The sequence below is a fragment of the Mastomys coucha genome, unplaced genomic scaffold (assembly GCF_008632895.1).
Source record: "Mastomys coucha isolate ucsf_1 unplaced genomic scaffold, UCSF_Mcou_1 pScaffold16, whole genome shotgun sequence".
Lineage (NCBI taxonomy): Eukaryota > Metazoa > Chordata > Mammalia > Rodentia > Muridae > Mastomys > Mastomys coucha.
Window position 1 is genome coordinate 82783644 of NW_022196898.1, and position 24819 is coordinate 82808462.

The 24819-nt window shown below is 43.3% G+C and overlaps 1 protein-coding gene across 2 annotated transcripts in view; it reads left to right on the top strand.

The window, feature by feature from the left end:
* Manba (mannosidase beta) overlaps positions 1–24819 on the top strand; it is an 88172-nt gene that overhangs the window by 39494 nt on the left and 23859 nt on the right. For both annotated transcript variants that reach the window (XM_031375610.1, XM_031375612.1), the window contains exons 6-11: positions 933–1108; positions 2680–2790; positions 17199–17350; positions 19655–19772; positions 22638–22724; positions 23996–24163. In XM_031375610.1, coding sequence (XP_031231470.1) covers positions 933–1108; positions 2680–2790; positions 17199–17350; positions 19655–19772; positions 22638–22724; positions 23996–24163 — 812 coding nt within the window. The remainder of the gene's footprint in view (positions 1–932; positions 1109–2679; positions 2791–17198; positions 17351–19654; positions 19773–22637; positions 22725–23995; positions 24164–24819) is intronic.

Sequence of the window (24819 nt, forward strand, 5' to 3'; positions counted from 1 at the left end):
TCCCTTCCCTTCCCTTCCCTTCTTCCTTTCAAGAACCCGCATATGAGTGCGTGAGCCAGCCTTGGGAAAACCCTAGCATGAGTCATTGTTTAGAACCGCAGTCTGCCTCCGTCTGGATCACCTTCCTGGTTGAGGTCATAAGACTAAAATAAGTTGCAGCCCCTCCTGCACCGGGCACAGGACATCAGCGAAGAATGTGGCTTCAGGCCAAGGCTGGCCTCACAGAGAGGGAAGGCCACCCTGGCCTGTCCACCTACCTGTTCTTTCAAGAGTCTGTTTCTTGTCTGGGCCTGGGGTGTAAGAATGAGGCAGGGCACCAGGCTTAGTCAGGTTGGGAGGGGCAGGTGCTGCGCAGGATTCTGGGATACCTGCTGCCCTTCGGTTCTTGCCTCCCGGAACTACTTTTAAAACTATCTCGCATATGAAAGAGCTGATGATTGTGGTTTTATGTAGGAGCTGGTGACTTATAGATTCCCGAAAGTGGTCTAGACTTAGCTCACGGTACATAAGACAGAGGACAGCTTTATACACTATTGTAGTGACATCATAAAAAGTCACTAGCTACTTAAGATTTTAAGAAGTTGGTCAATTTTCTGTGTGCTACTACAAATCTGTATAAAATGCTCAATTCTGGTTGTTTAGAATGAGGATCGCTTCCTCCGGGTGTGTCATCCCCATCCAGTGTCCACCTCCCACTTCCCCATCCCTCCCCTACCCCCAGCTGTGGCAGCTCTGTCTCTGCTTAGCCCCTCCCTCACACCCTGCTGTGGCACTCAGTGCTTAGCCCCTCCCCCCTCCCCTGCTGTGGCAGAGATTACCCCCCACCCCCACCTCTGCAGAGCCCTCACTGCTTAGCCTCTGTTCTGATCTTATTTTCTATGACTTCTGAGGTGTGAATGATGCACCTGTTGTTTTCTTCCTCTGTGCTGCAGATAACACTTCTCAGGCATGGAATATAGAAATAGAGGCTTCTTTGGACCTTGTCAGCTCAAAGCCAGTTGGTGGTCAGGTGACTGTAGCCATCCCTCAACTGAAAACACGGCAGACAAACCACATTGAACTTCAACAGGGGCAAAGGATTGTTAAACTCCTTGTCAAAATTAGGAAGGTGAGTGACGTCACTTCCTCGGATGTGCTGGGTGGATGCACTTGCAGAGCAAGTGAAGAAATGGCGAAGTCAGGGGTGGCAATCAACTTTCTTTTTGTATTTTGGAAAAGTCATTTCCTCACTATTCTTTTTTTAATTTTTAGGGGTTTTAGATTCTTTTTTTAAAGACAAGATTGCACACTGTAGCAAAAAGTGAAACTCACCATGCCGCCCAGAGTGGCTTCTTTTTGTTTGTTTGTTTGACATGGGGTCTTACATTGTAGCCCAGGCTGGCCGAAAGCTGCATGTAGCTTAGGCTGCTCTTCAACTTGCAGTACTCTTCCTGCCTCTGGCTCTTAAGAGAGGCAGAGTGATGAGATTTCTGGTTTACAGGTGTGTGCTATCACACGCAGCATTTTTGCCTTTATTTTTAACTTTTCACATATTCTGTGTATTAACCAACGGTTGGTTTTCTCACACGTGAGATTAATGTAATGGAAAATACGTGATTAATTTGCCAGTTTGTCTTCTAAGGAGTAAACTAAACATCTTTAGTTTTTTTCCTGTTACTCACAGTGCCCTAGCCTCTAACACATTCTACGTTTCAGGGCTCAGCGTGGATCCCTTCCGTTCTCGTTTGCTCCAAGTATTGGCATTTATCCATTCTGTAAAGCTCTAAACCTGGGCTGAGGTTTCCTCACGGTTTCCTCACGGTTAGGTGGGGCAGGTTTTAGCTTTCGTTGTTTTATGAATCTGGTTAGCGATTGTGAACTGGAAGGCAGAGTGGAGTGATAACTTGGAAGGAAGCAAGACTCCACAAGAGCTCTGTCTTGGGCTTAGACGGAACAGTCAACATTCAGGTCCAACTACAGAGACTAGAGACTAAACACCGTGGAGAGGCAGAGCAGGCAACAGCTGGTTTTCCACAGCTTGGTGTTCTGCTGTAGGAATCGGCTAAGCTCCCAGCATCTTGCTTTAAATATGCTGCGAACAGAGCTCAGTCAGTGGAGTCCCTCCCTAGTATGCATGAAGTCCTGAGTTTGATGCCCAGTCAGTGGAGTCCCTCCCTAGTATGCATGAAGTCCTGAGTTTGATGCCAGGCACCACAACAGTAGCCCAAGGATTCTGGAGGTGGAAGCAGGAGCATCTGCTTATTCAAAGAGTTTGAAGTCGGAGGCAGGGGCAGGCGGATTTCTGAGTTTGAGGCCAGCCTGGTCTACAGGGTGAATACCAGGACAGCCAGTGCTACACAGAGAAACCCTGTCTGGAAAAACAAACCAGAGAGAGAGAGAGAGAGAGAGAGAGAGAGAGAGAGAGAGAGAGAGAGAGAGAGAGAGAGAGAGAGAGAGAGAGAGAGTTAGTTTGAAGTCAACAGGAAACCCTGACTGGAAATAAGCAAACAAGTAAATATATACATTTTTAACTAAGTGATTCAGTGGCTAAGCTTTGGCATAGTGTAGGTGAGGAGACTTGTGCGGTTTCAGGACACAGCTTGTGCTTCACCCTTGAGAATTTCATACAACGCTCAGAGGTCGCACTGTTTTTCTAAACACGTGTCTAAACATTACTTAGAATGACTTATTCCTTAAAAGGACGTTGCTGTGGAGACCTGGTGGCCTCGCGGACATGGGAACCAGACTGGGTACAACATGACAATTCTCTTTGAGCTGGATGGAGGCTTAAAAATTGAAAAAGCAGCCAAGGTAAGTGAATAAAGTATTTTGTGAAGAGGAGATTATTCCTTGATAACCTAGCTACCCTGAGATTTGAAAGAAAAGTAGTAATTACCCACATTTATAATTCTACCACCCAGAGTAATGACTAGCATTCAGTCTCCGGGTGTGTCATTGTGGGTTCCTAAGTGCATCAGGCTTCTATTTTGGCCATAGCTTCTTGTGCTTCACACTCTCTCTGTGTTTTCCTTCCTTCTTAGAGATAGGGTTTGACCACGTCTCACCCTGAACACCAGGGCCTCAGACCACGTGTTACACTGAACGCCAAAGCCCTGACCTTCTTCCATATGCTCTTACGTCATAGCTAAGTAGCACATATATGTAATTGTAAAACATGCATACTATTGGAAGGTGCTAGGCAGTGGTGGTGCATGCCTTTAATCCTAGCACTTGGGAGGCAGAAGCAGGCGGATTTCTGAGTTCGAGGCCAGCCTGGTTTATAGAGTGAGTTCCAGGACAGGGAAACCCTGTCTCAAAATAAATAAATAAATAAATAAATAAATAAAAATAAAAAAACCAAAAAAAAAGGTGCGTACTGCTGGAAGGTTCTGTGATTAGAAGGAACACTGCCCAGCCCTTTCTTGTTTTACATCTCAGGGCAGCAACAACAAAAATAACTTCTACTTCTTTAGCTGTTTGTCTTCACTTTCCAATTGCCGATCTAACCCTTCCCTCCTGCCCACTTTGGGACTGAGCGCTTAGAAAGGCAGAGAGCCGCCCTTCCTTTCTTATTAGCCCTAAGGGTTAAGTCACCCTTTCCAGTGCCATCTCCTTATGTTCAAATGGGGCAACTGGTATGACATAACTTGGTCCTAGCCACAGTGTATAAGTCACAGTAATAATAATCCTTTCCTAGAGTTTTCCTTCTCCTGACATGGACCTTTGGCACCTACCATGGATGGAGGTCACCCTGTGGTGGCACCTCTCACAATGGGTATCTCCATTCCTTGGCCCCAGGTGGCCTCCCAAGTGTGGGACATACCTTTTGCTCTTTTCTTATTTAATTGTGCTACCTATTTCTAGGAGAGTATGAATGTTTGTGTGTGTGTGTGCGCGCGCGCACGCTCTTGAGGATAACTCTTGGACTTTTTTTCTCACGCTCTTGGCCGTGGGTATGTGTTCTCCCACATGCTGGTGTATTGTCTGTGGTCTTCATAAAAACAAAACAAACAAACAAAAAAAAAACCAAAAAACGTGAACAGTAATGAGTCACCCAAGCTCGCTACAGAGCAAAAAGAGCTCCTGTTTGTGGTACACTATTCCTTTTCATTTAGACTCACTGCAGTTGTATCATTGTTCACTCTGCATGAAGAGGCCAGCCTTTGAAGAGAGAGGTGACGTGTCACCCCTCCGTTCCCTCATGGGCAGGTATGGAGTGTACCCTCTCTCTGTGGCTTCTATGGAGCTTGTTTGTGGGTACCTCTTCATTCTGTTACCTCTTGGGGTCCTATTATGTTTTGGCTGCTATGCTCATACATTGTGTTCATTTCTTTCTGAGACCTTGACAATGCTGAGAATTTGGCTGGGAGGTGACTTCATGAAGCAAGCACTTAGAATACGGTTGATGAGCATGTTAGAGAAATAGAGAACTTCAGAAGCAAGCCAGGCGTGGTAACATATGCCTGTGATCCCAACACTTGGGAGGCTGAGGCAAAGGGGTCAGAGTTTGAGACCAGCCTGGGCTATCTAGTAAGATCCCATCTTTAAAGGAAACATAGAAACAGAACTAAATAAGGATTTGTACTGGATTAGGAACGTGGAAATCAGCAAAATATTGATAATTGTAGGTGTGGTAGAGGAAGACACAAAGAGGACAGAACCTTGAGGAATTATAATAAATAAGGATGAGGAAGAGAAAAGTCTGTGGATAAATCTACACAAGGAATGATCAGAGGTGAAGAGAGTCACCCGGTAGAGGTGCGTGGAGCCCGAGGGAGAGTATTCACAAGCACCAGCCATTTCAAAGGTGCTCCTGATAGAAAGACAGGGTCCTGAAGGGTCCTGAGGGTTGGCCGTGAGGAGGTCACTGGTTGCCTTGACCAGAATGGAAACCAAACTGCAAGGGTTCTTTTAGCCATGACTGCAGTTAAGACATGGCCATGGCAGCTACTAACACTGCCCTGTCTGACTTCGCCACAGTGTGACGGTGGTCAGCCGTGGATCAAGAGCTTGTCCACCTATAGGCATCTGAGCAAATAAGTGGATGTATTAGGAACCAGAGTTTGCATAATGGCTGGTGTGCAGTGTGCTGGCTCCTTCCACATCTCTGTGACTAAAGGACCTGAGAGAAAGAGCGAGAGACAGAAGGTTTACTTTAGCTTGTGTGTGGTGGTCACAGGCCAGTGTTGTGGAGTTGGTTCTCTTCTTCCAACACTGGGGGCCTGGGGAGCCAAACTTGGCCATCAGGTGTGTACAGTAGGCACCTTGATTTGCTAAGCTGGCTCACTCACCTATTGACTATTTTTGAATGATAATCATAGTTTGCTTTTTTGCAATAGAAAGTCACTTCATTGTCATTTCTCTTTAACATCTCTCTCCATGCGAAGTAACTAATTTTGCTGAAGGCTCATTGTATTGTCTCTGGTGTCAAGATTGTTCAGTTGAATTATTGTCCGAAGGCAATAAGGCAATGCAAGCAGCCAACTAGAACTTGTGTCTCTTATTCCCAAGCCGGATGCAGAAGATTGCCAATAGCTGTTCCAATATAGAAAAGCAATTGGGACTTCTTCATTTTTTTTTCCGCCCCCCACCCCCAACTCTACTTCTTCAGTTTTTAAATGTAAAATATACTCCAGTCCTTTCCTTGAGTTTTAAACCCCCATTTTCATCTTTGCAGTTTCCTAGGGCAGAAAGGGAACATGACACCCATGGAATTCTCGATTTTCCTTTCTGAGTGCTGCTCAGAACTCCCCGAAGACCTCCCTAGCTCCCAGGCAGACAGCGTGGAATTCAGAATAATGAAGGTGTGTTTCCACACACAGTTCCCCGAGGCTGTGCAGTGTTTTCTCGTGTATTAATTTCCCCAGTGTTGTCAGAGCAAATTCTAACAAACTGTGTTGCCTGAAACAGTGAGAGCGTGCTCTCTCACAGCAGCAGATGCAGCACATCCAAACCGAGGTACATCTGGAGCCAGGCTTCTCTACAGACTTGTCGAAGGCCCTTCCTTGCCTCTTCTCCCTCAGTGCCTGAAACCTTCCTTTTCTTTGCTCTGTAGATGCCTGACCCCAGTTTCTGTCCCCTTCATCGTATGGCTCTTTCCACCTCCCCTCTCCACCGTACTCCCCTTTCTTTCTTCTGAAGTTTGTATGTTTTTGAGTTAAGGTCTCACTACATAGCCCAGGCTGGTCTGAAACTTACATCATTTCTTGAGTGCTGCTCAGAACTCCCCGGAGACCTCGCTAGCTCCCAGGCAGGCAGCGTGGGATTCAGAAGAATGAAGGCTGTTTTCTCATGTATTAATTTTCTGCCTCCCAAATGCTGGGGTCACAGGCACAAGTCACCATGCCCTCCTTCCTATCCGCTGGGTTAGAGCTTGGGATGACCTCATTCAAACTCAGTGATTGATATCTTTAAAGCATTATTAACAAGTAAGGTCCTATTTTGTGGTTTGAGGTAGACCTGGCCTTCGGGGACACAGTGCTTAAGTCAGTCCACCTCCCTTCATTCTTGTCAAAAACGTAAAGATCTGACACACTGGCTGCTGTCAACGGCTTCCTCAGAGTTTGGGAGAGCAGTCTACCCACGGACATGCAGTAAGTGCGTGCGGCTTGCTTTGTCATCGGATTTTAATTATTACTATGTTTTGGGAGTTCTAGAAAGGGCCAGTGATAAAACGCTCCTTCTCCCACATCTGTTCTTGGGCTAGGTTTCTTACATGGGGGTGATCACTCTTGAATATGTGTGGAGAACGGGACCTGGCTCATTCTTATTATTGCTCCTTTAGTAGATATTTGTTATATATGTTTGTTTGTTTGGAGAACTCCAGTGGAATAGTATCCCTGATCTCATGGATACTCCTTTCATATGGTCTTTTAAAAAGGTTTTTTTTTTTTTTTAATGGTTTTTCAAGACAGGGTTTCTCTGTGTAGCCCTGAATGTCCTAGAACTCACTCTGTAGACCAGACTGACCTCGAATTCAGAAATCCGCCTGCCTCTGCCTCCCAAGTGCTGGGATTAAAGGCGTGTGCCACCACAGCCAAGCCAGGAACTAGACACCTGTTCTGAATTGGTGGACCAGAAAATAATTTCTGTTTGCTCTCACTCAGCCCTTCTCTGATTTTGTAGAAGAAATACTTGAGAACTTATTTGTTAATTTTAATTTAAGAGTCATTAGCAAGTTGTTGGAATGGATCGAAAAGAAAGAAAAGCCAGGGATGTCTGCCGAACTCACCGTTGTGTTTAAAGTATCCCCATTTCTTTGACTTCACTTGAGAGAACATCTCTAAGACTAACAAAAGGAGTTTTTTTCTATTGGCTGTGCTGTGGTAGATTGGCAAACCTGGTATTCTTTATATATATCCAAAGATCAGTACTGTGGTTTGAGTCTCAAATGTCCTCTCAGGCTCACGTTTTAAACACTAGTTCTCCAGCCGGTAGCGCTCTCCTGGGAGGTTGTTGGCCCTGGTGGTTGGCACTGGAGGTGAGCCTTTATAGACTCACACCCTTTCCAGTTCTCTCTCTGCTTCGTGTTTGCAGTAAAAGATATGAGCTCTCAGCTCTCTGCCCTAGTCACCATGCCACAGGGCCTATAGGTAATGGCTCTGTAGCTGGGGGAGACATTTTCTTCAGTTGACCATACTCCTGAAACTAGCCCTTCACTGATGCCCCTATAAGTTAAGCCCATTGGTTCGCCCCAAACAAAATGAAGTACTGTAATTATTCAAACAAAGGCCAATCAGAGGCTGCTGTTATTGTCTGCATATCATGTTGGCCACATCATTTATGCCATTTTATTATTACAACAGAGTCCAGCTTTGTCACGTAGAAAAGGGAGGCATCAAAATGGTTGTTTGGCATCAGAGCCATGCCATACACAGCTGGCTAAAAACGCGATCAGACAACTCTGCAGGTGGGTGAATGCCAACCTGCTGGCTTCCATTTGTGCTGTTAGCAAGGGGCCAGTGAAGGGAAGGCCGCCTGTCGTTTTTTTTTTACAGGCTGGAGCTATTTGTGGAGACCAGACAATCCCCCACCCCTACTCTGGGGTCCTTTTTGGTGCAAAGAACATGGCCTTTATCTCTAGAGCTCAGAGTGGGAGGTCTGGAAGCAGTTTGCAAAGCACAAGTTTTGCTAAAGTTTAGAAACAAGCAGTTTTCTTGTTAAGAAGAGAATTCCGGACAGCTTTGTAAATATCTGCTTACACACACCTGAGAAGTGGCTCCAGGCTTGTGAGTCACTCTGTCTGTCTGATCAGCAAGAGAGAGGAATGTGAGGCATGTGGCACTTGCTTATCAGCTGTGAGCTCTTCTGGCCTTTGGTCTCAGCATCCAGAGCCCCACCTGGAGGACATCACCGAGGTCTCTGCACGTTTGAATCTAGCATTTCTGTTTTAACCATGAAGTCATAGCTGCCGTAATGGTCCGTACCTGTCATCCCAGCAGGAAGGACGGCTGAGGCAGGGGGATCAAGAAGAGATCAAGGCAAGCCTTGGCTACATAGTGAGGTCAAGGCCAGCCTGGGACTTTGTGAGACCTTGCCCCAAAAGACAAAATAGAGCAAAATAAAAACATTTTTTTTTTCCAAGACAGGGTTTTTCTATGTAGCCCTGGCTGTCCTGGAACTCACTCTGTAGACCAGGCTGGCCTCGAACACAGAAACCCGCCTGCCTCTGCCTCCCAAGTGCTGGGATTAAAGGCGTGAGCCACCACTGCCCAGCTAAAAACAACTTTTATGAGTTGGATTTAACTGCAGTATGATGCAGTTAAAACAATCTGATCAAGTGATGAGTTTATAGAACCATCAAGAAGAGATAGAAACAATTAAGTGCTGGATTTTATTTAAATTTGATTTTAAAATTGGGGCTTGGCTCAGTGGCTAAGAAGTGCTTGCTGCTAGAGGACCTGAGTTTGGTTCCAGCACCCACATTGGCAGCAGCTCATAAGCTCCTGTAACTCCACCTCCAGGGGATCAGACGTCCTCTTCTGCCTTTTACTAGCACTCACACAATGCCCCTACCCACACTGCCCTGCAATAAAAAAAAAAACAAAAAACAAAAAATAAGTCATTTAAAAATCTAAACTGCTTGATTTTACATTTCTTCATTTTTTTCTTTCTTTTAAAGATTCATACCCCTCCCCAGCTTTTATAGCATTTACTTCTTGGGCTGTTTAAAATTCTTTTGTCCCATCAGTGGATGGATGATGCGTTTACTCTGAATGCGAATGTGTGTTGCTCAGGGATCTTTTCCAAAAGCTGTTTCAAAGGCCATTGTATCCAGGGAAATAAAATACCTGTTGCCGAAGGCTTTTGTGCTACCAGTCAGAGGCTGCCAGGGGACGTGAGGACAGTGACATTTATCCTGAGGGCACTGGCCTTTAAGGTGACCAAGTGCCAGAGCAAGGTGGCTGGTAACTGTGCCTCCCCACAGAGCAGAGGCTTTCACCCCTCCCAATGCTATGACCCTTTAATACAGTTCACAGTGGCTCTCACCCCTCCCAATGCTATGACCCTTTCATACAGTTCCTCGGGCTGTGGTAACCCCCAACCACAGTTATTTCCTAACTGTAATTTTGCTACTGTTATGAATTGTAATGTAAATACCTATGTCCGATGGTTTTACATGATCCCACAGGTTGAGAACTTCCTCCTCAAAGGTTCCTGGATATGTTAAGGCATCCTTTCACTCTTGCTGGAGTGGTGGGGGATAGGTAGGGATACTTCTTCACAGGAAGAACATTGAAAGGTGTTGCACTTTATAATTAATACCATTTGTAATATTAACAGATAGTAAGAAATAATTCATTTCCCCTACATTAGTCATTCTCAAATTTATTTTTGACAAAGAATGACTTTTTACTTTAAAAATGTATTAAACATTATGCTCTGCATATGTTTCTGTGGGCCATAGTTTAGCATGTTAAATATTGAAGCTGAGGGGCTGGCGAGATGGCTCAGCAGGTAAGAGCACTGACCGCTCTTCCAAAGGTCCTGAGTTTGGATCCCAGTAACCACATGGTGGCTCACAACCACCAGTAATGAGATCTGATGCCTCTTCTGGTGTGTCTGAAGACAGCTACAGTGAATTACACTGGAGCAAGTGGGGTCTGCAGAGGTCCTGAGTTCAATTCCCAGCAACCACACACGATGGCTCACGGCCATCTGTACAGCTACAGTGTACTCATATACATAAAATAAATAAAATGGATCTTTAAAAAAATATTGAAGCTGAGAATTAGATAATTTACGTATTAATTTAAAGTCACCATCAGAAGTTCATTATATAAACTTCTGAAGGTCCATTGACTCCTTTTGTAAAAAAATGTAGTTAGGAAATAAAAAATTGGGGGTGAATAATAACATCATTTTTCACGCTTGCAAATCTCTGATATTTTAGTGAGGAGGATGAGGTTCTCATTACAGTTGCATATAACCAGTTTGCAATGTTGTTTTAGAGCAGCACTTTGACCTCACAAAGATAATATAAATTTTATATATCGTTCCTATTTAGCTAGAAAGGAAGAGAGGACCTGAATAGTCTTTTCAGATAGGTGTCGGTATTGTTCTATAGTTTAACAATGCTGGTTCCTGGAGATGGGCGATGGGACCCTGGTTTGGTTTCCAGCACCCTATGGATAGCTCCAGAGGATGTGATGATCTCAGCTGGCCCCTTTGGATGCTTGCATTTACCTACACCCACCCACACACAGAACATACCCATACTCATAAACAAAAATTAAAGGGGCTGGCGAGATGGCTCAGTGGGTAAGAGCACTGACTGCTCTTCCAAAGGTCATGAGTTCGGATCCCAGCAACCACATGGTGGCTCACAACCACCCGTAATGAGATTGGATGCCCTCGTGTGGTGTGTCTGAAGACAGCTACAGTGAATTACTTCGGAGCAAGTGGGGCCAGAGTGGTTGGGGCCGGCAGAAGGTCCTGAGTTCAATTCCCAGCAGCCACACACATGATAGCTCACGGCCATCTATACAGCTACAGTGTACTCATACACATAAAATAATAAAATAAATCTTTTAAAAAATTAAAAAACCAAGTATTTGGCTGGGCGGTGGTGGTGCACGCCTTTAATCCCAGCACTTGGGAGCCAGAGGCAGGTGGATTTCTGAGTTCGAGGCTAGCCTGGTCTACAAAGTGAGTTCTAGGACAGCCAGGGCTACTCAGAGAAACCCTGTCTCGAAAAACAAAACAAACAAACAAACAAAAAACCCAAGTATTTGAAAAGTAAAACCACTAAGAGTTAGTTTCTTAAAGTTAGTTGGACTGTGAACTCAAGGCCTTCCCATGCCCTCTTGATTCTGTTGTTAGACCCCTCCCTGACCTTCACTTACAATACAGTCTACCCACGTGTGATACTGTAAAGTACCACATGGGCTATTTGAAAAGTACTGCTTTCCTGAGGGTTATGAATCTTCCCAAAGTTGAAACATTTCCACCTGTGGTAGCACACTGACATGCTCGATGTTTCCGCTGATGTTATCCGAGATGCCTGTTAAGTATTGGATGCTCTTAAGCTCGAGGTATAAGTCTTAAGTAACCAAATATCTTTGCTTCCTGAGCTAGGTGGTCCACCCCGCTCACTGCTCAGATGAGGCTCAGCTGCGTCCCCCCTCAGGGCTTTGTTGGTGCAGTGTTCTGTGTGTATTCTCCATTTGTCTCATGAATATTGAAATGATACGGACTCAGCCTTGGGGTTTGTCTTAGTGACTTTTCTATTGCTGTGCACCATGACAGTGCAACTTGTAAAAGAAAGCATTTAATTGGGAGCTTTCTTACAGTTTCAGAGTTAGTGCATGACTGTCAGGGTGTAGGGCAGCAGCAGGCTTGGCATGATGCTGGAGCAGTGCCTGGCTGGAGCTTACAGCTTATTTGACTGTTGGAGAGAGACAGAGACAGTGATAAAGATATAGAGAGACAGAGATGGATGGATGGATGGATAGATAGATAGATAGATAGATAGATAGATAGATAGGTAGGTAGGTAGGTAGGTAGGTAGGTAGGTAGGTAGGTAGATAGATAGATTAGCCTAGGCTTTTGAAACCTTCCCAAACAGGTCCATCATTGAGGGACCAAGCCTTCAAACATATGAGCCTAGTAGAGGGGTGGATTCTCATCCAAACCACCACAGGGTTTATAAAGTTAGTGCATTTTCTGTTTTGTCAAGGATTTTCTCAACGTGAAATTGTTATTTTTTTTCTTGTTACTGGGTGACAGTAAATGGAGCGGTGATTCCTAGGGCAGCTTAGGGGTATTGCCTTGATTCGTACTAAGGCAGCTCAATGTCACCTATGTCTATTCTTGTAACATCTGTGCAGATATTAGCACAGAATTGATAGGTTACTCTAAGGGTCACACATCATCTTGTACTTTGAAAAGCTCAATATTTCTTACATTTTGGTACCAACAATTTTTTTTGTTTTGTTTTGTTTTGTTTTTGTTTTTTTGAGACAGGGTTTCTCTGTGTAGCCCTGGCTGTCCTGGAACTCACTCTGTAGACCAGGCTGGCCTCAATCTCAGAAATCCACCTGCCTCTGCCTCCCAAGTGCTGGGATTAAAGGCGTGCGCCACCACTGACCAGCTGGTGCCAACAATTTTTAAAGTAGATTATCTCTGACGTGTTAATCCTACAACAATGGAATATAACAAAAGACAGATTTATTAATACCCAGAGACAGACCCATTTCTAAAGTCTAGTGTCTCAGACAACCTGTCTACCCGTTCTCTCTTGCAGCCAAATCTTTTGGCTAGCTGGTAGCTGTGTCATGCTAAGAGGCAGGGGCTGGGATTTCTTTCACTATTATTTCTCCCTGTAGGCACCCAGCAGTGCTGGCTGCTTGTTTCTTTCTCAGCTAATATATACACATCTCCAGCCAGTACAGCATGTCCACCATGTAAAAGTTTTGATGCAGTCTTGGTTTCTGGTTGGTAAAGGTTAACCAATCCATGGTTTTGTCTATGTTTTAAATATCTCATTTCTACTTCTCTAGTCCATGAATAATTAGCTATAAAATGACATGACTGTACCATAACACTTTTGTGCATGTGTGGTATATATATGAATACATGCTGTGTGTGTGTGTGTGTATGTATGTGTGGTGTGTATGTTAGTTTATGCTCATGCATGCTAGTGCCATGACATACATGCCTTCATGTGTGTACAGGTTGGTAAAAGGTGCCTTTCATCATCGGTGCCTTTCAGACAAAGTATCTCAATAAACCTCCACCTGATTTGGGATCCAGCCAGTCCCAGGGATCCTCCCGTCTCTACTTTCCCAGTCCTATGATTATAGGCACATTCCGGGATTGCAGGGGTGCACCTCCATATTGATATTCTTCACATAGATGCTGGGGATTCAATTTCAAACCTTCATGATGGCACGACAAGCACATGACCCACTGAGCCATTTCACCAGACCCCCAAATTATTGTCTGCCTATCCATCCATCTATCTATCTATCTATCTATCTATCTATCTATCTATCATCTACCTACCTGTCTATCTACTTATTTACTTTTAAACAGTGAGAAGATTTATAAAGGAAAAGTGAGAAAGAACTCCCAAAGGAGGAATACCCCATAAATACTTTTTAAAAAGATGTTACATTTGCGTTAGGTATAATAAATTATTGACCTCTGAAAAGTCAAGGGAAAGATGCCTTTTATCAAAATTCCATTTCTTGTTTATAATTACACCCAGTTTCTCTTATCTGTGAGTTTCAAGTTTCCGAATGGAGAATTGAAATATATTTCTCTTTGCCCCAGTGTAGGAGAATGCCAGGGCCAGAAAGTGGGAGAGGGCGGGGTGGCAGGCATGGGGAAGTGGGAGGCAACAGGGGTTAAAAAAAAAAAAAAAAAAAAAAAGAAATATTCTCTTCGTTAGAACCCGTTGTTTGTAACCCAGTCTGGTCTCAAACTTGGTATATAAAGCAGGATGACCTTTAACTTCTGTTCCCACTGCTACCAGCTCCAGAGTTCTGGAATCATAGATATGTGCCACCATGCCTAGTGTTAGGAGGCACAGGAATCCAACCCAGGGCTTTCTGCATGCTAGGGGGGGCAGGCTTCCAATGGAGTCATATCCAGAGCCTGAGAATTTAAGCCTTCTTATTGCGTTTTTACAATTCATCTTTAGAGTAAGAAAAAAAAATGTTATAAGTGTTCATTTAGAGTGAGCCAAAATATTATTAAACTCTAAAGTGAGTTTTGATCATAATGAAAATATAATTTAAAATTAAAATATCAAGTATCACTGAAAGCCAAATTAATGAATACAACTTAGTCTTTATAGTTTTGTTTAGGTTGCTGGGAAAATATTAGGGTTCAAAACAAGGATGTATTGAGCAATAGAAAGGTTACAGAATTCAGAACAGATGGCCACCGGTAGCCAGTAGGTTCTCAGGAAAGCTTTGGAGAACAAACTGAGCCTCTGTTTTGTTTTTTTGACATGAAGTCTCACTATGTATGCCAGGCTGGTCTTGAACTCTCTTTCCTCCTGTCTCTACCACCTGAGTGGTGCTGTTATAGGCATGCAACACCACTCCCAGCCTGGAAGTTAATCTCTTTTGTTATTATTTCTTTTGGAACCAATCTTCACTATGTAGTTTAGCTGGTCTAGAGCTCTCTATGTTGGCCCAGCTGGCCTTAAACTCATAGACATCTGTCTGCCTCTGCCTCCCAGAGTACATGAACTAAGGCACGTGCCACCAAACCCTGCCTAAATCTATTAAAACCTGCTTTTTCAGCCAGGAGATATGGAGCACACCTTTACTCCCAGTACTCACAAGGCAGAGGTCGGTGGCTCTCTGTGAATTTGAGGTCAGCCTGATCTACAGAGTGAGTTCCAGGCCAGCCAGGGCTTCATAGTGAGACTTTGACCTAAAAAACAAACAAACAAACAAAGCAAAACTACCAACCAGCAACCACATGCTGGCTCACAACCATCTATGTATAATGGGATCTGATGCCACTTCTGGTGTGTCTGAAGACAGTTACAATCTATTCATATACATAAAATAAGTAAATCTTTAAAAAATAAATCCTGCCTTTCCTCAGAAAGATACTTTAACAACAACAACAACAACTAACCAACCAACCACTTAGACAAAGAACAGAAAAAAAAAAAAAGAAGCAAAACAAAACAAAACAAAAAATCACTGCCAATAACAACAAGACCATTTTTCCTACTTCCAATCTTTACCTTAAAAATAGATCACTCAGCTGGGCGGTGGTGGCGCACGCCTTTAATCCTAGCACTTGGGAGGTGGAGGCAGGCAGATTTCTGAGTTCGAGGCCTGTCTGGTCTACAGAGTGAGTTCCAGGACAGGCAGGGCTATACAGAGAAACCTTGTCTCGAAAAAACCAAACCAAACCAAACCAAACCAAACAAACAAAAAACAAAAACAAAAGAAATAGAACACTCAGAGCATGCAGCCGGTATCTGTTATATGTTGCTGATGATATCCTCCTAGTCACCTGTCTCTGGAAAGCCCCACTGTCTTTCCAGGTAGTGAAAAAGGAGGAGGCAAATGTCTCAGTTTTATTTGGACAACATTTCAGCACCTCTAGGTACCTCTCTCTGTCCTAGGTTTCATCATAAAGTGCCCTCTTGGGGCTGGAGAGACAGCTCATTGGTTAAGAGCACTGGGTGTTCTTGCAGAAGACCGTGTTCCATTTCTAGCACCCACAAGGTGGTTCTCAATCATTCATAATTCCTGTTCCAAGGATCTGATGCCCTATTCTGAACTCCATGGGCACCAGGTACATACGTGGTACACAGACATACATACATGCAAGCAAAACAGTCATACACATAAAACTAATTAATTATAAAAAATGTCAAGTGATCTCTTCATCTCTATAGCAGAGGGTGGATTTAGTGGCAATGTCTGATGGTCTTCATCTAGGCATTCTGTCCTTTTATGACGTTAGCTCTGGTGCCCTTTCTTATGTCATCAATATAAAGACAAGGGAGGGGGAGAAAGTGGAAGCATGGTAGCTCCTTCCCTTACATGAGATAGGTGACCAACTTATTAATTTTTTTTTGTTTTTTGTTTTTTCGAGATAAGGTTTTTCTGTGTCGCCCTGGCTGTCCTGGAACTCACTCTGTAGACTAGGCTGGCCTCGAACTCAGAAATCCGCCTGCCTCTGCCTCCCAAGTGCTGGGATTAAAAGCGTGTGCTACCACCGCCCGGCTTATTAATAATTTTTAAAAAGTGTTTCATTCTGGTTCAAGATTAGGTTTTATTAGCGTGGACCATGTCATTCAATCCTTGATCTAGTTTATGGCTGGCAAGAATGCAGGGTTTGTTTTTCTTTTAAGTTACATTTATTTAGTGTGTATTGTGTGAGCATATATATAGGTCATAGGACAACTTGTGGGCATTAGTTTTCTCTTCCTGTGATGTGTGGCCTCAGATTCAAACTTGGGTCTTCAGGCTGGCAGACAAGTGCCTTTACCCACTGAGCCATCTTGGTGTGCCAAGGAAGCAGATTTTGATGAAAAGAGATATTCTTGCTTCCTAGGCTTTCCCGTGGGACTGCCTGCATAGAGTGATCCAGGAACAGTGTCAGCTTCCAGAGTGGCGGGATGGCTTGGAAGAACTTGCTCTTCTCTCTGCTTCTCTCTGCCTCTCTATCACTGCTTCTCTCTTGCTCTTCCAGTAGATGTATACTTTCTCTGGCTGTGAGGGCATGCGCGCGCGTGCACGCACACACACACACACACACACACACACACACACACACACACAGCATCTATTTTAAAATCAAACTTCTCTTTTTAAAGATTTTGTATTTATGTGTGATATGTTTGTGCACAGGTGTGTGTGTGTGTGCACGTGCATGTATACAGGTGTGTACAGATGTGCACACCCACACATGCATATGTTGAGGTCATGGGAGTGTGTCAGGTGAGTTCCTCTGTTGTTAGCCCCTTTGTTCCTGTAAGACAGAATCTCTCACAGAACCTGGAGCTCGTTGCTTCCTCAGCTAGGTTGGCTGCTCAGCAGCCCCAGAGATCCCCGTCTCTACCCTTCTCATCCCTGGGATCACAGAAGGGGACGGTCACATCTAGCTGGGTGCTGGGGATCTGATTTCTGGTTCTCATGCTCGTGAGGCATCGTCCCACATCCCTACTTCCCTTTGCAAGAAACCAGTTTGCTTACGCCTTCCCGTTTCCATTCAGTGTTTATTTCTTTCCACGGCAGGTTTATTTCAGGACAGTGCAACTTATAGAAGAGAGCATAAAAGGGTCTCCTGGTCTGAGTTTCTACTTCAAAATTAATGGACTTCCTATATTTCTGAAAGGCTCAAATTGGATTCCAGCGGACTTCTTCCAAGATAAAGTCACTTCCGAACTGTGAGTATTGGCTCCTTTCCCTGTCACTCCCCCATCTCTCTGCAATGCCACCAAGCTTAAAGGTCAAGTGACTTACATCTTTTTCTTTAATCCCAGCAGAAGGACCTGAGGCTAGGCTAGCTTGATAGCATGACAGGAATTTCGGGATGGACAAGATCATACTTAATTGGTTATTCTCCCTCTCGAGATGCAGTCTTACAGATGACTGCTTTGAGACTGTTAAGGATATGCTATCCACCTTTTAGGAAACCATTATATGTTTTCTCTGGAGAAAAAAGGAAGTGACACATTGATAGGTAGACTAACCAGTTTGTCATTGTTCTTCAAAAAATACATTAAATATTTCTGAGCATGGTTTTAAGGGATAAGGGTCTACATTTTTTTTATTTAAATACTATTTTACTTAAAATATCCTATTAAAGATTTAAAAAAATATTATTAAATATTTATTATTTAAATAAAATATTATTTAAAAATATTATTTTACTTAAAAAATCTTTTTTGTATATGATATTTGTATATGTTTGTTGGCATGCACATGCACATATCCATGTTCATGTGTATGTGTATAGAATCACATGTATGACGCATGCCTCTGGAGCTATGACAAAACACCATGACCAAAAGGAAAATGGGGAGGAAAGAGTTTATTTGGCTTATCCATTCATATCACTGTTCATCACTGAAGTCAGGACAGGAACTCAGACAGGGTAGGAACCTGGGGGCAGGAGCTGATGCAGAGGCCATGAAAGAAGAAGTGCCACTCAGCTCAGGAATGGCACCACCCACAGTGAGCTGGGCATTTCTATATCAACCACTAATGAAGAAAATGCCCTACAGACCTCCCATATTATAATGGCATTTTCTTAATTGCAGCTCCCTCCTCTCTGATAACTTTAGCTTGGGTCAAGTTGACAGAAAACTATGCAGCATAGAGGTCTGTCCTGGGTATCAATCCTTACCACCCATCTTACCTGAGACAGGTTACCCTGATCATCACTGTGTATGACAGGCTATCTGGCCCAAGAGCGTCTAGGGATTCTGTTTCCACCACCTGTCTTATAGGAGCCCTGGAATTACAGTTGTGTGCTAGAGTGCCCAGTTTTGCATGGGGGTTGGGGATTGGAACTCAGGTTCAAGCTTGTGCAGCAAACATTTTACCCACTCAGCCATCTCACCAGCTCTTCTCCCCTTTTTTTAAAACGTCACTAAGGAACTAAAAAATGTCTTGGTTGGAGAGGAATGTGTAAAAATATAAGACCACACAAAATAGTCAATATGTCTGGAGAGCTGAGGGACACCATGAGGACCTGAGGATTCTGATTTTTTTTGTTTTGTTTTGTTTTGTTTTTCGAGACAGGGTTTCTCTGTATAGCCCTGGCCGTCCTGGAACTCATTCTGTAGACCAGGGTGGCCTCGAACTCAGAAATCCGCCTGCCTCTGCCTCCCAAGTGCTGGGATTAAAGGTATGCACCACCACCGCCCGGCTGAGGATTCTGAGTAATAACATTTTCCTATGCACAAAACCAAAGGGAGGTAGATAGTTCAGAATAATGGCTCTGTTAATTCACTTCCATAGTAACCTTTTTATTATCAACAGCTCTCCTACAATGCCATATACCTTAAATACACACACAAGAAAACTTACAAAGCAAAACAAAACCGTGAAAGTTCTTTACCTGGAAGATGACTACAAGTGTTCTTAGAAGGTCTTGAAATTAGAATTTAGAAATGAATGTCTGTTCATGTCCATGGTGTGTTTATACTGTGCTTTCCTTCTTTGTGTACATGTTTACATGTTCAGTGGCATGTACACACATGTGAAGGCTAAAGGTTGATACTGGTGTCTTACTCGATCACTTTTGAGACAGGGTCTCTCACTGAACCTGGGCCTTCTGATGGGCTAGAGTTATGTGCTTATGTGTAGGCACAGGCCACAATTACAGGCGTGTGCCCACACTCGTGTGCTGCATTTTACATGAGTGTTTGGAATCGTACTTCTGCAGCAAGGACTTTCTAAGCCGTTTCCCTGGCCATGTGCTGCATTTTCCTACAGGTCAAAATATAAAGCAAAAAATACTTTAAGAAGTAGTATAAGGTTACCGACAACTTATATAATGAGGAAACCGTGTGAGATTTTTCAGTTCATTGTTGTTACGAGTCTCTGCTATCTTACCTCAGTTTCTTTGGTATTAATTAGAGCAAAATCATTTGGCTCTTATTTATTCCCTTAACATATATGAAAATTTTTGTACTATTCTCCAATGCCTGAATTAATATATGTGCTTGCAACTCCTTCTCCAGGCTGCAACTCCTTTTCCAGTCCGTCGTGGATGCTAACATGAACACCCTGCGCGTGTGGGGAGGTGGCATCTATGAGCAGGATGAGTTCTATGCACTCTGTGACGAACTTGGAATAATGGTGAGCACGTGATCCAGTCTCCATGTACCCACAGGTGACTCGTCCTCACTCTGATGTTGTGGGTTGATATTATTACCCCTTAATAACCTCTCTCAGAGGAAGAAGTCATGTTCCATTGTTTATTTATTTATTAATTTTGGCCAAGGAGTAAATGAACTATAGTTGCTAACAAAAATCAGGATTCCTTACCATTTTAAATTATAGCCATTATAGGTGGGTTATAGCTAATCAAATGTCTATATACACTTTCTTGATAATTTTTCTTTGATATGTAGGTATATGTAATAAAATAAATTATTAAGTAACTTAAGGAGCTCTGATGAACTTTGGAGAGAAACAAAAATAGTAAAGTTAACCAAAGAAAAGATGTTCTTTTTTTTTTTTGAGACAGGGTTTCTCTGTGTAGCCCTGGCTGTCCTAGAACTCACTCTGTAGGCTATGCTGGCCTCAAACTCAGAAATCCACCTGCCTCTGCTTCCCAAGTGCTGGGATTAAAGGCATATGCCATCTTAGTATGCATGTTTTGCTATGAGAAGGACTAAGCAGGAGCCCTGTGGGCATGTGGTTCCTACATGCTTGATCCCCTCACAAAAAGAAATAGAATGTTTGCACAAGCCTACCCACATCCTTTTATGTGCTTTATGTTATTATTGAACCACTTACTGTACTTCATATAACACGATACACTAAACACACACACACGCAATACACACATTCAGGCACACACTGCATGTATGAATACTTATGTGGGTGTGTGTGCCGTGTGCATGCCTAGTGCCCTTGGAGGCTAGGGGAGAGCATCGGATCTCCTTGACCTGGAGTTAAAGGTGGGTGTAAACCAGCATGCAGGTGCTGGCAGTGGTGAGAGTAGCAAGAGGCCTTAATCCCTGAGCCATCTTTCCAGCCTTAGGAAAAAGAATCCGTATGTATTCAATCTACGTCTATATTGTCTATATCTATATCTTGTGTGCCTATGCATACATATGTGCATGCATGTGTGTATTTGTGTGATTTTTGTTTTTTTGTTTTCTTTTGTGGATTTTTTTGACTCAGATGTTAAACTCATAGCTTTGGGGAGGCAATTATAGATATTATTTTTAGTTCTAGGAATACAGAGTGCCAGTAGAGAGTTGGGATCACAGCAACAATGAGGTCACGTCATGATAATAACAATTACATTCTGTACTGTTCATTGAATGTCAGGCATTTTTCTCGTTGCTCTACAGTTTTATTTTGTTTTCTTATTTTTTCAAGCCTTCATAACGTGGCTACTTTTGCTCTCTGTCCCCACTTACTGACCCATGAAGAGAGTCTACACCTCCCCCAGTTATTCACTATCTGTGTATGTATCTGTGTATCAGGGCAGGAAGACCAACACTGGCCAGGGAAGGATAAAAACTGATAAAAACTGTATGGTATTGGTACAATGACAGGCAGGTAGATCAATGGAATAGAACTGAAGATCCAGAAATGAACCCATACACCTATGGTTTGGCTCATCATTAATGTGGGCATCTACGTTATCTTTCTGTCTGCAGAAGAGCTAAGTCATTTGTAAACATCACGTTAACAGTCAAGTATATTTCTTATTACTAAATGCCTGGTGAAATGAGACAAATGTGGGAACGAGGGAGGACCTACAGAGCTTCCTTTCCCTTCTCGCTCATTATTTCCTTTTCTGGATGCCAAGGACCAGCCTTGGCTTGGAGAGGGGTTCTGAGAGAAGGGGTGTCTGAGAGAAGCAAAAAGAACGACTGGAGAAGTCAAAGGGTAGATCCAAGCTGACAATGACATGTGTGCACACAATGCCATGCAAGCTGCTGTCCTAAGAGATTTCTCTGGCATGTCCTGCTTGCGTGTGTGTGTGTGTGTGTGTGTGTGTGTGTGTGTGTGTGTGTGTTCTCCAAGCAGTTCTCTCTTTTTATCCTAAAAAGTTCCATGGACAGCTCCTCTCCTGCAGAGCACAGGTCCAGTCTTTTATTTTACACATCAGTCCAGTCATTGACTCCAGGCTTCCTTTTGATTGTCTTGTGAATCAGCATCCCCTGACCCTTTGATTCTTAAGAGACAGCAAGCTTAGTTTCCTTAACATTGCAAAAGGATTCAGAGATCTGTGTGCCTTTGTTAAGTACGGAAGCTAGGCTACCTAAGTGGGGCCCTGCTCTAAAATTACCATTTCTGCCACACTTGGCCCTAACCTCCCTCTGCCCTAGGCTGGCCTTGAACTCAGGAATCTGCTTGCCTTTGTATCTTTCTGACAAGCTGCCTTTGTTCCTTTAAATTCATGAAGCCCCCATAATTCATATTGCATCCTTATATTTTGCATAGTGAGAAATGATATATATTTTGAACTCATGTATTTAGAGCTCTTTTCCAGAGCTTTAAGGGCTGTCCTGAGGTCCCAGTGTTTACCATTTTGCAGAGACAGCCACACCCAGGACTCCTGCTATTTCTAATTTTCATGGAGTCATTAATATTAACTGGGAGGACATTCCTCCGAGGAATGTGAAATATGTGCATCATTACACAAACAAGCCTCATGCTCACAACAGCCACTCTTGGAGGCTCTTGCCAGGGGCAGGAACGTGTCACCAAGTCACCCTGTCCCCACCAGGGCCACACAGGTCCCAGCATCTGGATCCTCTTTCCTTCCGCGTCTTTCCTGCTTAACATGCTCTCGATTTTCTAAACATTTTTGTGCAACCCTCAAAAATCCTTCAGTGCGTGGGCATCTTTCCTCTGCAGAGATGCTCAGGTGGGTGAGTTTGCAGCGCTTGCTGTTCCTTTATTTGGAAGATAATCCCCTAAGAGAGAATGAAGTCCTGCTTTCTGTGTGGTGACACTGCCCTTTCATTTGTCCTATAGGTGTGGCAGGACTTTATGTTTGCCAGCGCCCTTTACCCAACCGAGCCAGGCTTCTTAGAGTCAGTGAGAAAAGAAGTCACCTACCAGGTATGCTATTATTACACCTCTAAAAAGAGAGAAAATGAATACATCTTATCTTTTTCTTTTGTTAAATCACCCATTTCTTTTTGTTGTTTCCTACTATCTTCCTCTGAAAAATTGAAGTCTGGTAATTCATTCCCTGAGTGATTTACCCAGTGTCCTGGCTGAAACGTCACCTACTTGCTGAAAACTCCCGGATGTATGCCCAATCTTCCAGTCCCTGAGAAATCCCTCATCCTTGTATCCAGCTGCCCGCCTGGTGGTATGGTCAGAAGTTCAGTGAGCACCTCAGTGTACCATGTGTAAACCATACGCCATCTCTTTCCCAATCCTGCTGCTCCTGGGGTTTTCCTCAGCAAATGGACACCAGTCTAGCTCAGGACAGAGATTACATGCAACTCTTGAATCCATGAATTGTTTTGGATTCCAGTTATTATATGTTCATTTATTTAAAAGATTTATTTATGATAATCTTTAAACAACAATATGAACTAACCTATAACCCCAGAGCTCCCAGGGACTAAACCACCAACCAAAGAGTACACATGGTGGGACTAATGGCTCCAGCTGCATATGTAGCAGAGGATGGCCTTGTTGGTCATCAATGGGAGGAGAGGCCCTTGGTCCTGTGAAGGTTCTATGCCCCATAGGGGAATGCCAGGGCCAGGAAGTAGGAGAGGATGGGTTGGTGAGCAAGGGGGGGTGGGGAATAGTGTTTTTTTTTTCCAGAGGGGAAACCAGGAAAGGAGATAATATTTGAAATGTAAATAAAGAAAATATTTAATTAAAAAATTCTTTTATGTTAAAAAAGTAATTAGCTAATTAATTAATTTAAATAAAATTGAAATACCTTCCTAAAAAATTTATTTGTTTGTTTTTGTTTATTTATGTATCCCACTCACTGGAACCTGAGAATCATGGATTAGGCTAGTCTGTCCCGCCAATGATCCCTGAGGTTCTCCTGTCTCTGCCTCTCCAGCACCACAATTACAGATGTGTTCAGCCCTGCCCACAGTTTTTGACACGGGTGCTAGGGATCAGACCCAGGTTTTCACGCTTGAGTAGAAAGCTCTTAAATGGCTGAACTATGTCGCCAGTCTTTCCGAGAACTATTAAGACTGTATTGCCGTAGAGCATGAGTAGCCATTTTGTGAGGTGTCAGGTGGGCAAGAACGTCTATGTGGAAAGGTGATGCTTGCAATTTTATTAACCATTATAGCCCTGAGTTCTTCTGTGGTAGGTATGGGGAAATTAATTTACATTTTCTTCCATTCCAGGTCAGGAGACTGAAATCTCACCCTTCCATCATCATATGGAGTGGTAATAATGAGAATGAAGTTGCTCTCAGGGTGAACTGGTTCCACATAAATCCCAGGGACATGAAAACTTACATTGATGACTATGTGACCCTCTATGTGAAAAACATCAGAGAGATTGTCTTATCAGTGAGTAATGGTTTGGGGGCAGTAGAATTTAAGAATGTGCTTTTAAAATGCATAGGTCTTGCAGTAGGTTGTATGTGTTTTTTTTCCCCCAGTTTTTCAAGACAGGGTTTCTCTGTGTAGCTTTGTCTGTTCTTGCTTGCTAAAACAAAATACCACCTTCCTCTTGACATAAAAAAGGCACACACTGTTTAATATACCTGTAGACCAGGATTTCTCTGTACACCAGGCTGGCTTCAAACTCACCAAGGTCTGCCAGCCTCTGCCTCCGGAGTGCCAAGATTAAAGGCATGTGCCACCACTGCCTGGCCTTTTTTAATTGTATGCCTTTTTTATTTTTATTATTTTATTTTATTTTTTGGTTTTTCAAGACAGGGTTTCTCTGTGTATCCCTGGCTGTCCTGGAACTCACTCTGTAGACCAGGCTGGTCTCAAACTCAGAAATCCACCTGCCTCTGCCTCCCAAGTGCTGGGATTAAAGGCATGCGCCACCATAGCCCGACTGTAAGTCTTTTTTAAAGGTAGTCTTTGAAACATCATTTGAATTCAGAGTATTTCATTATAATGCACTAGGAATCTGGTCTGTGTGGGTCATGTGTGGATTTCCTAGATGATAAGCTGTCTTTGGAATTCTCCATATATATATATATATATATATA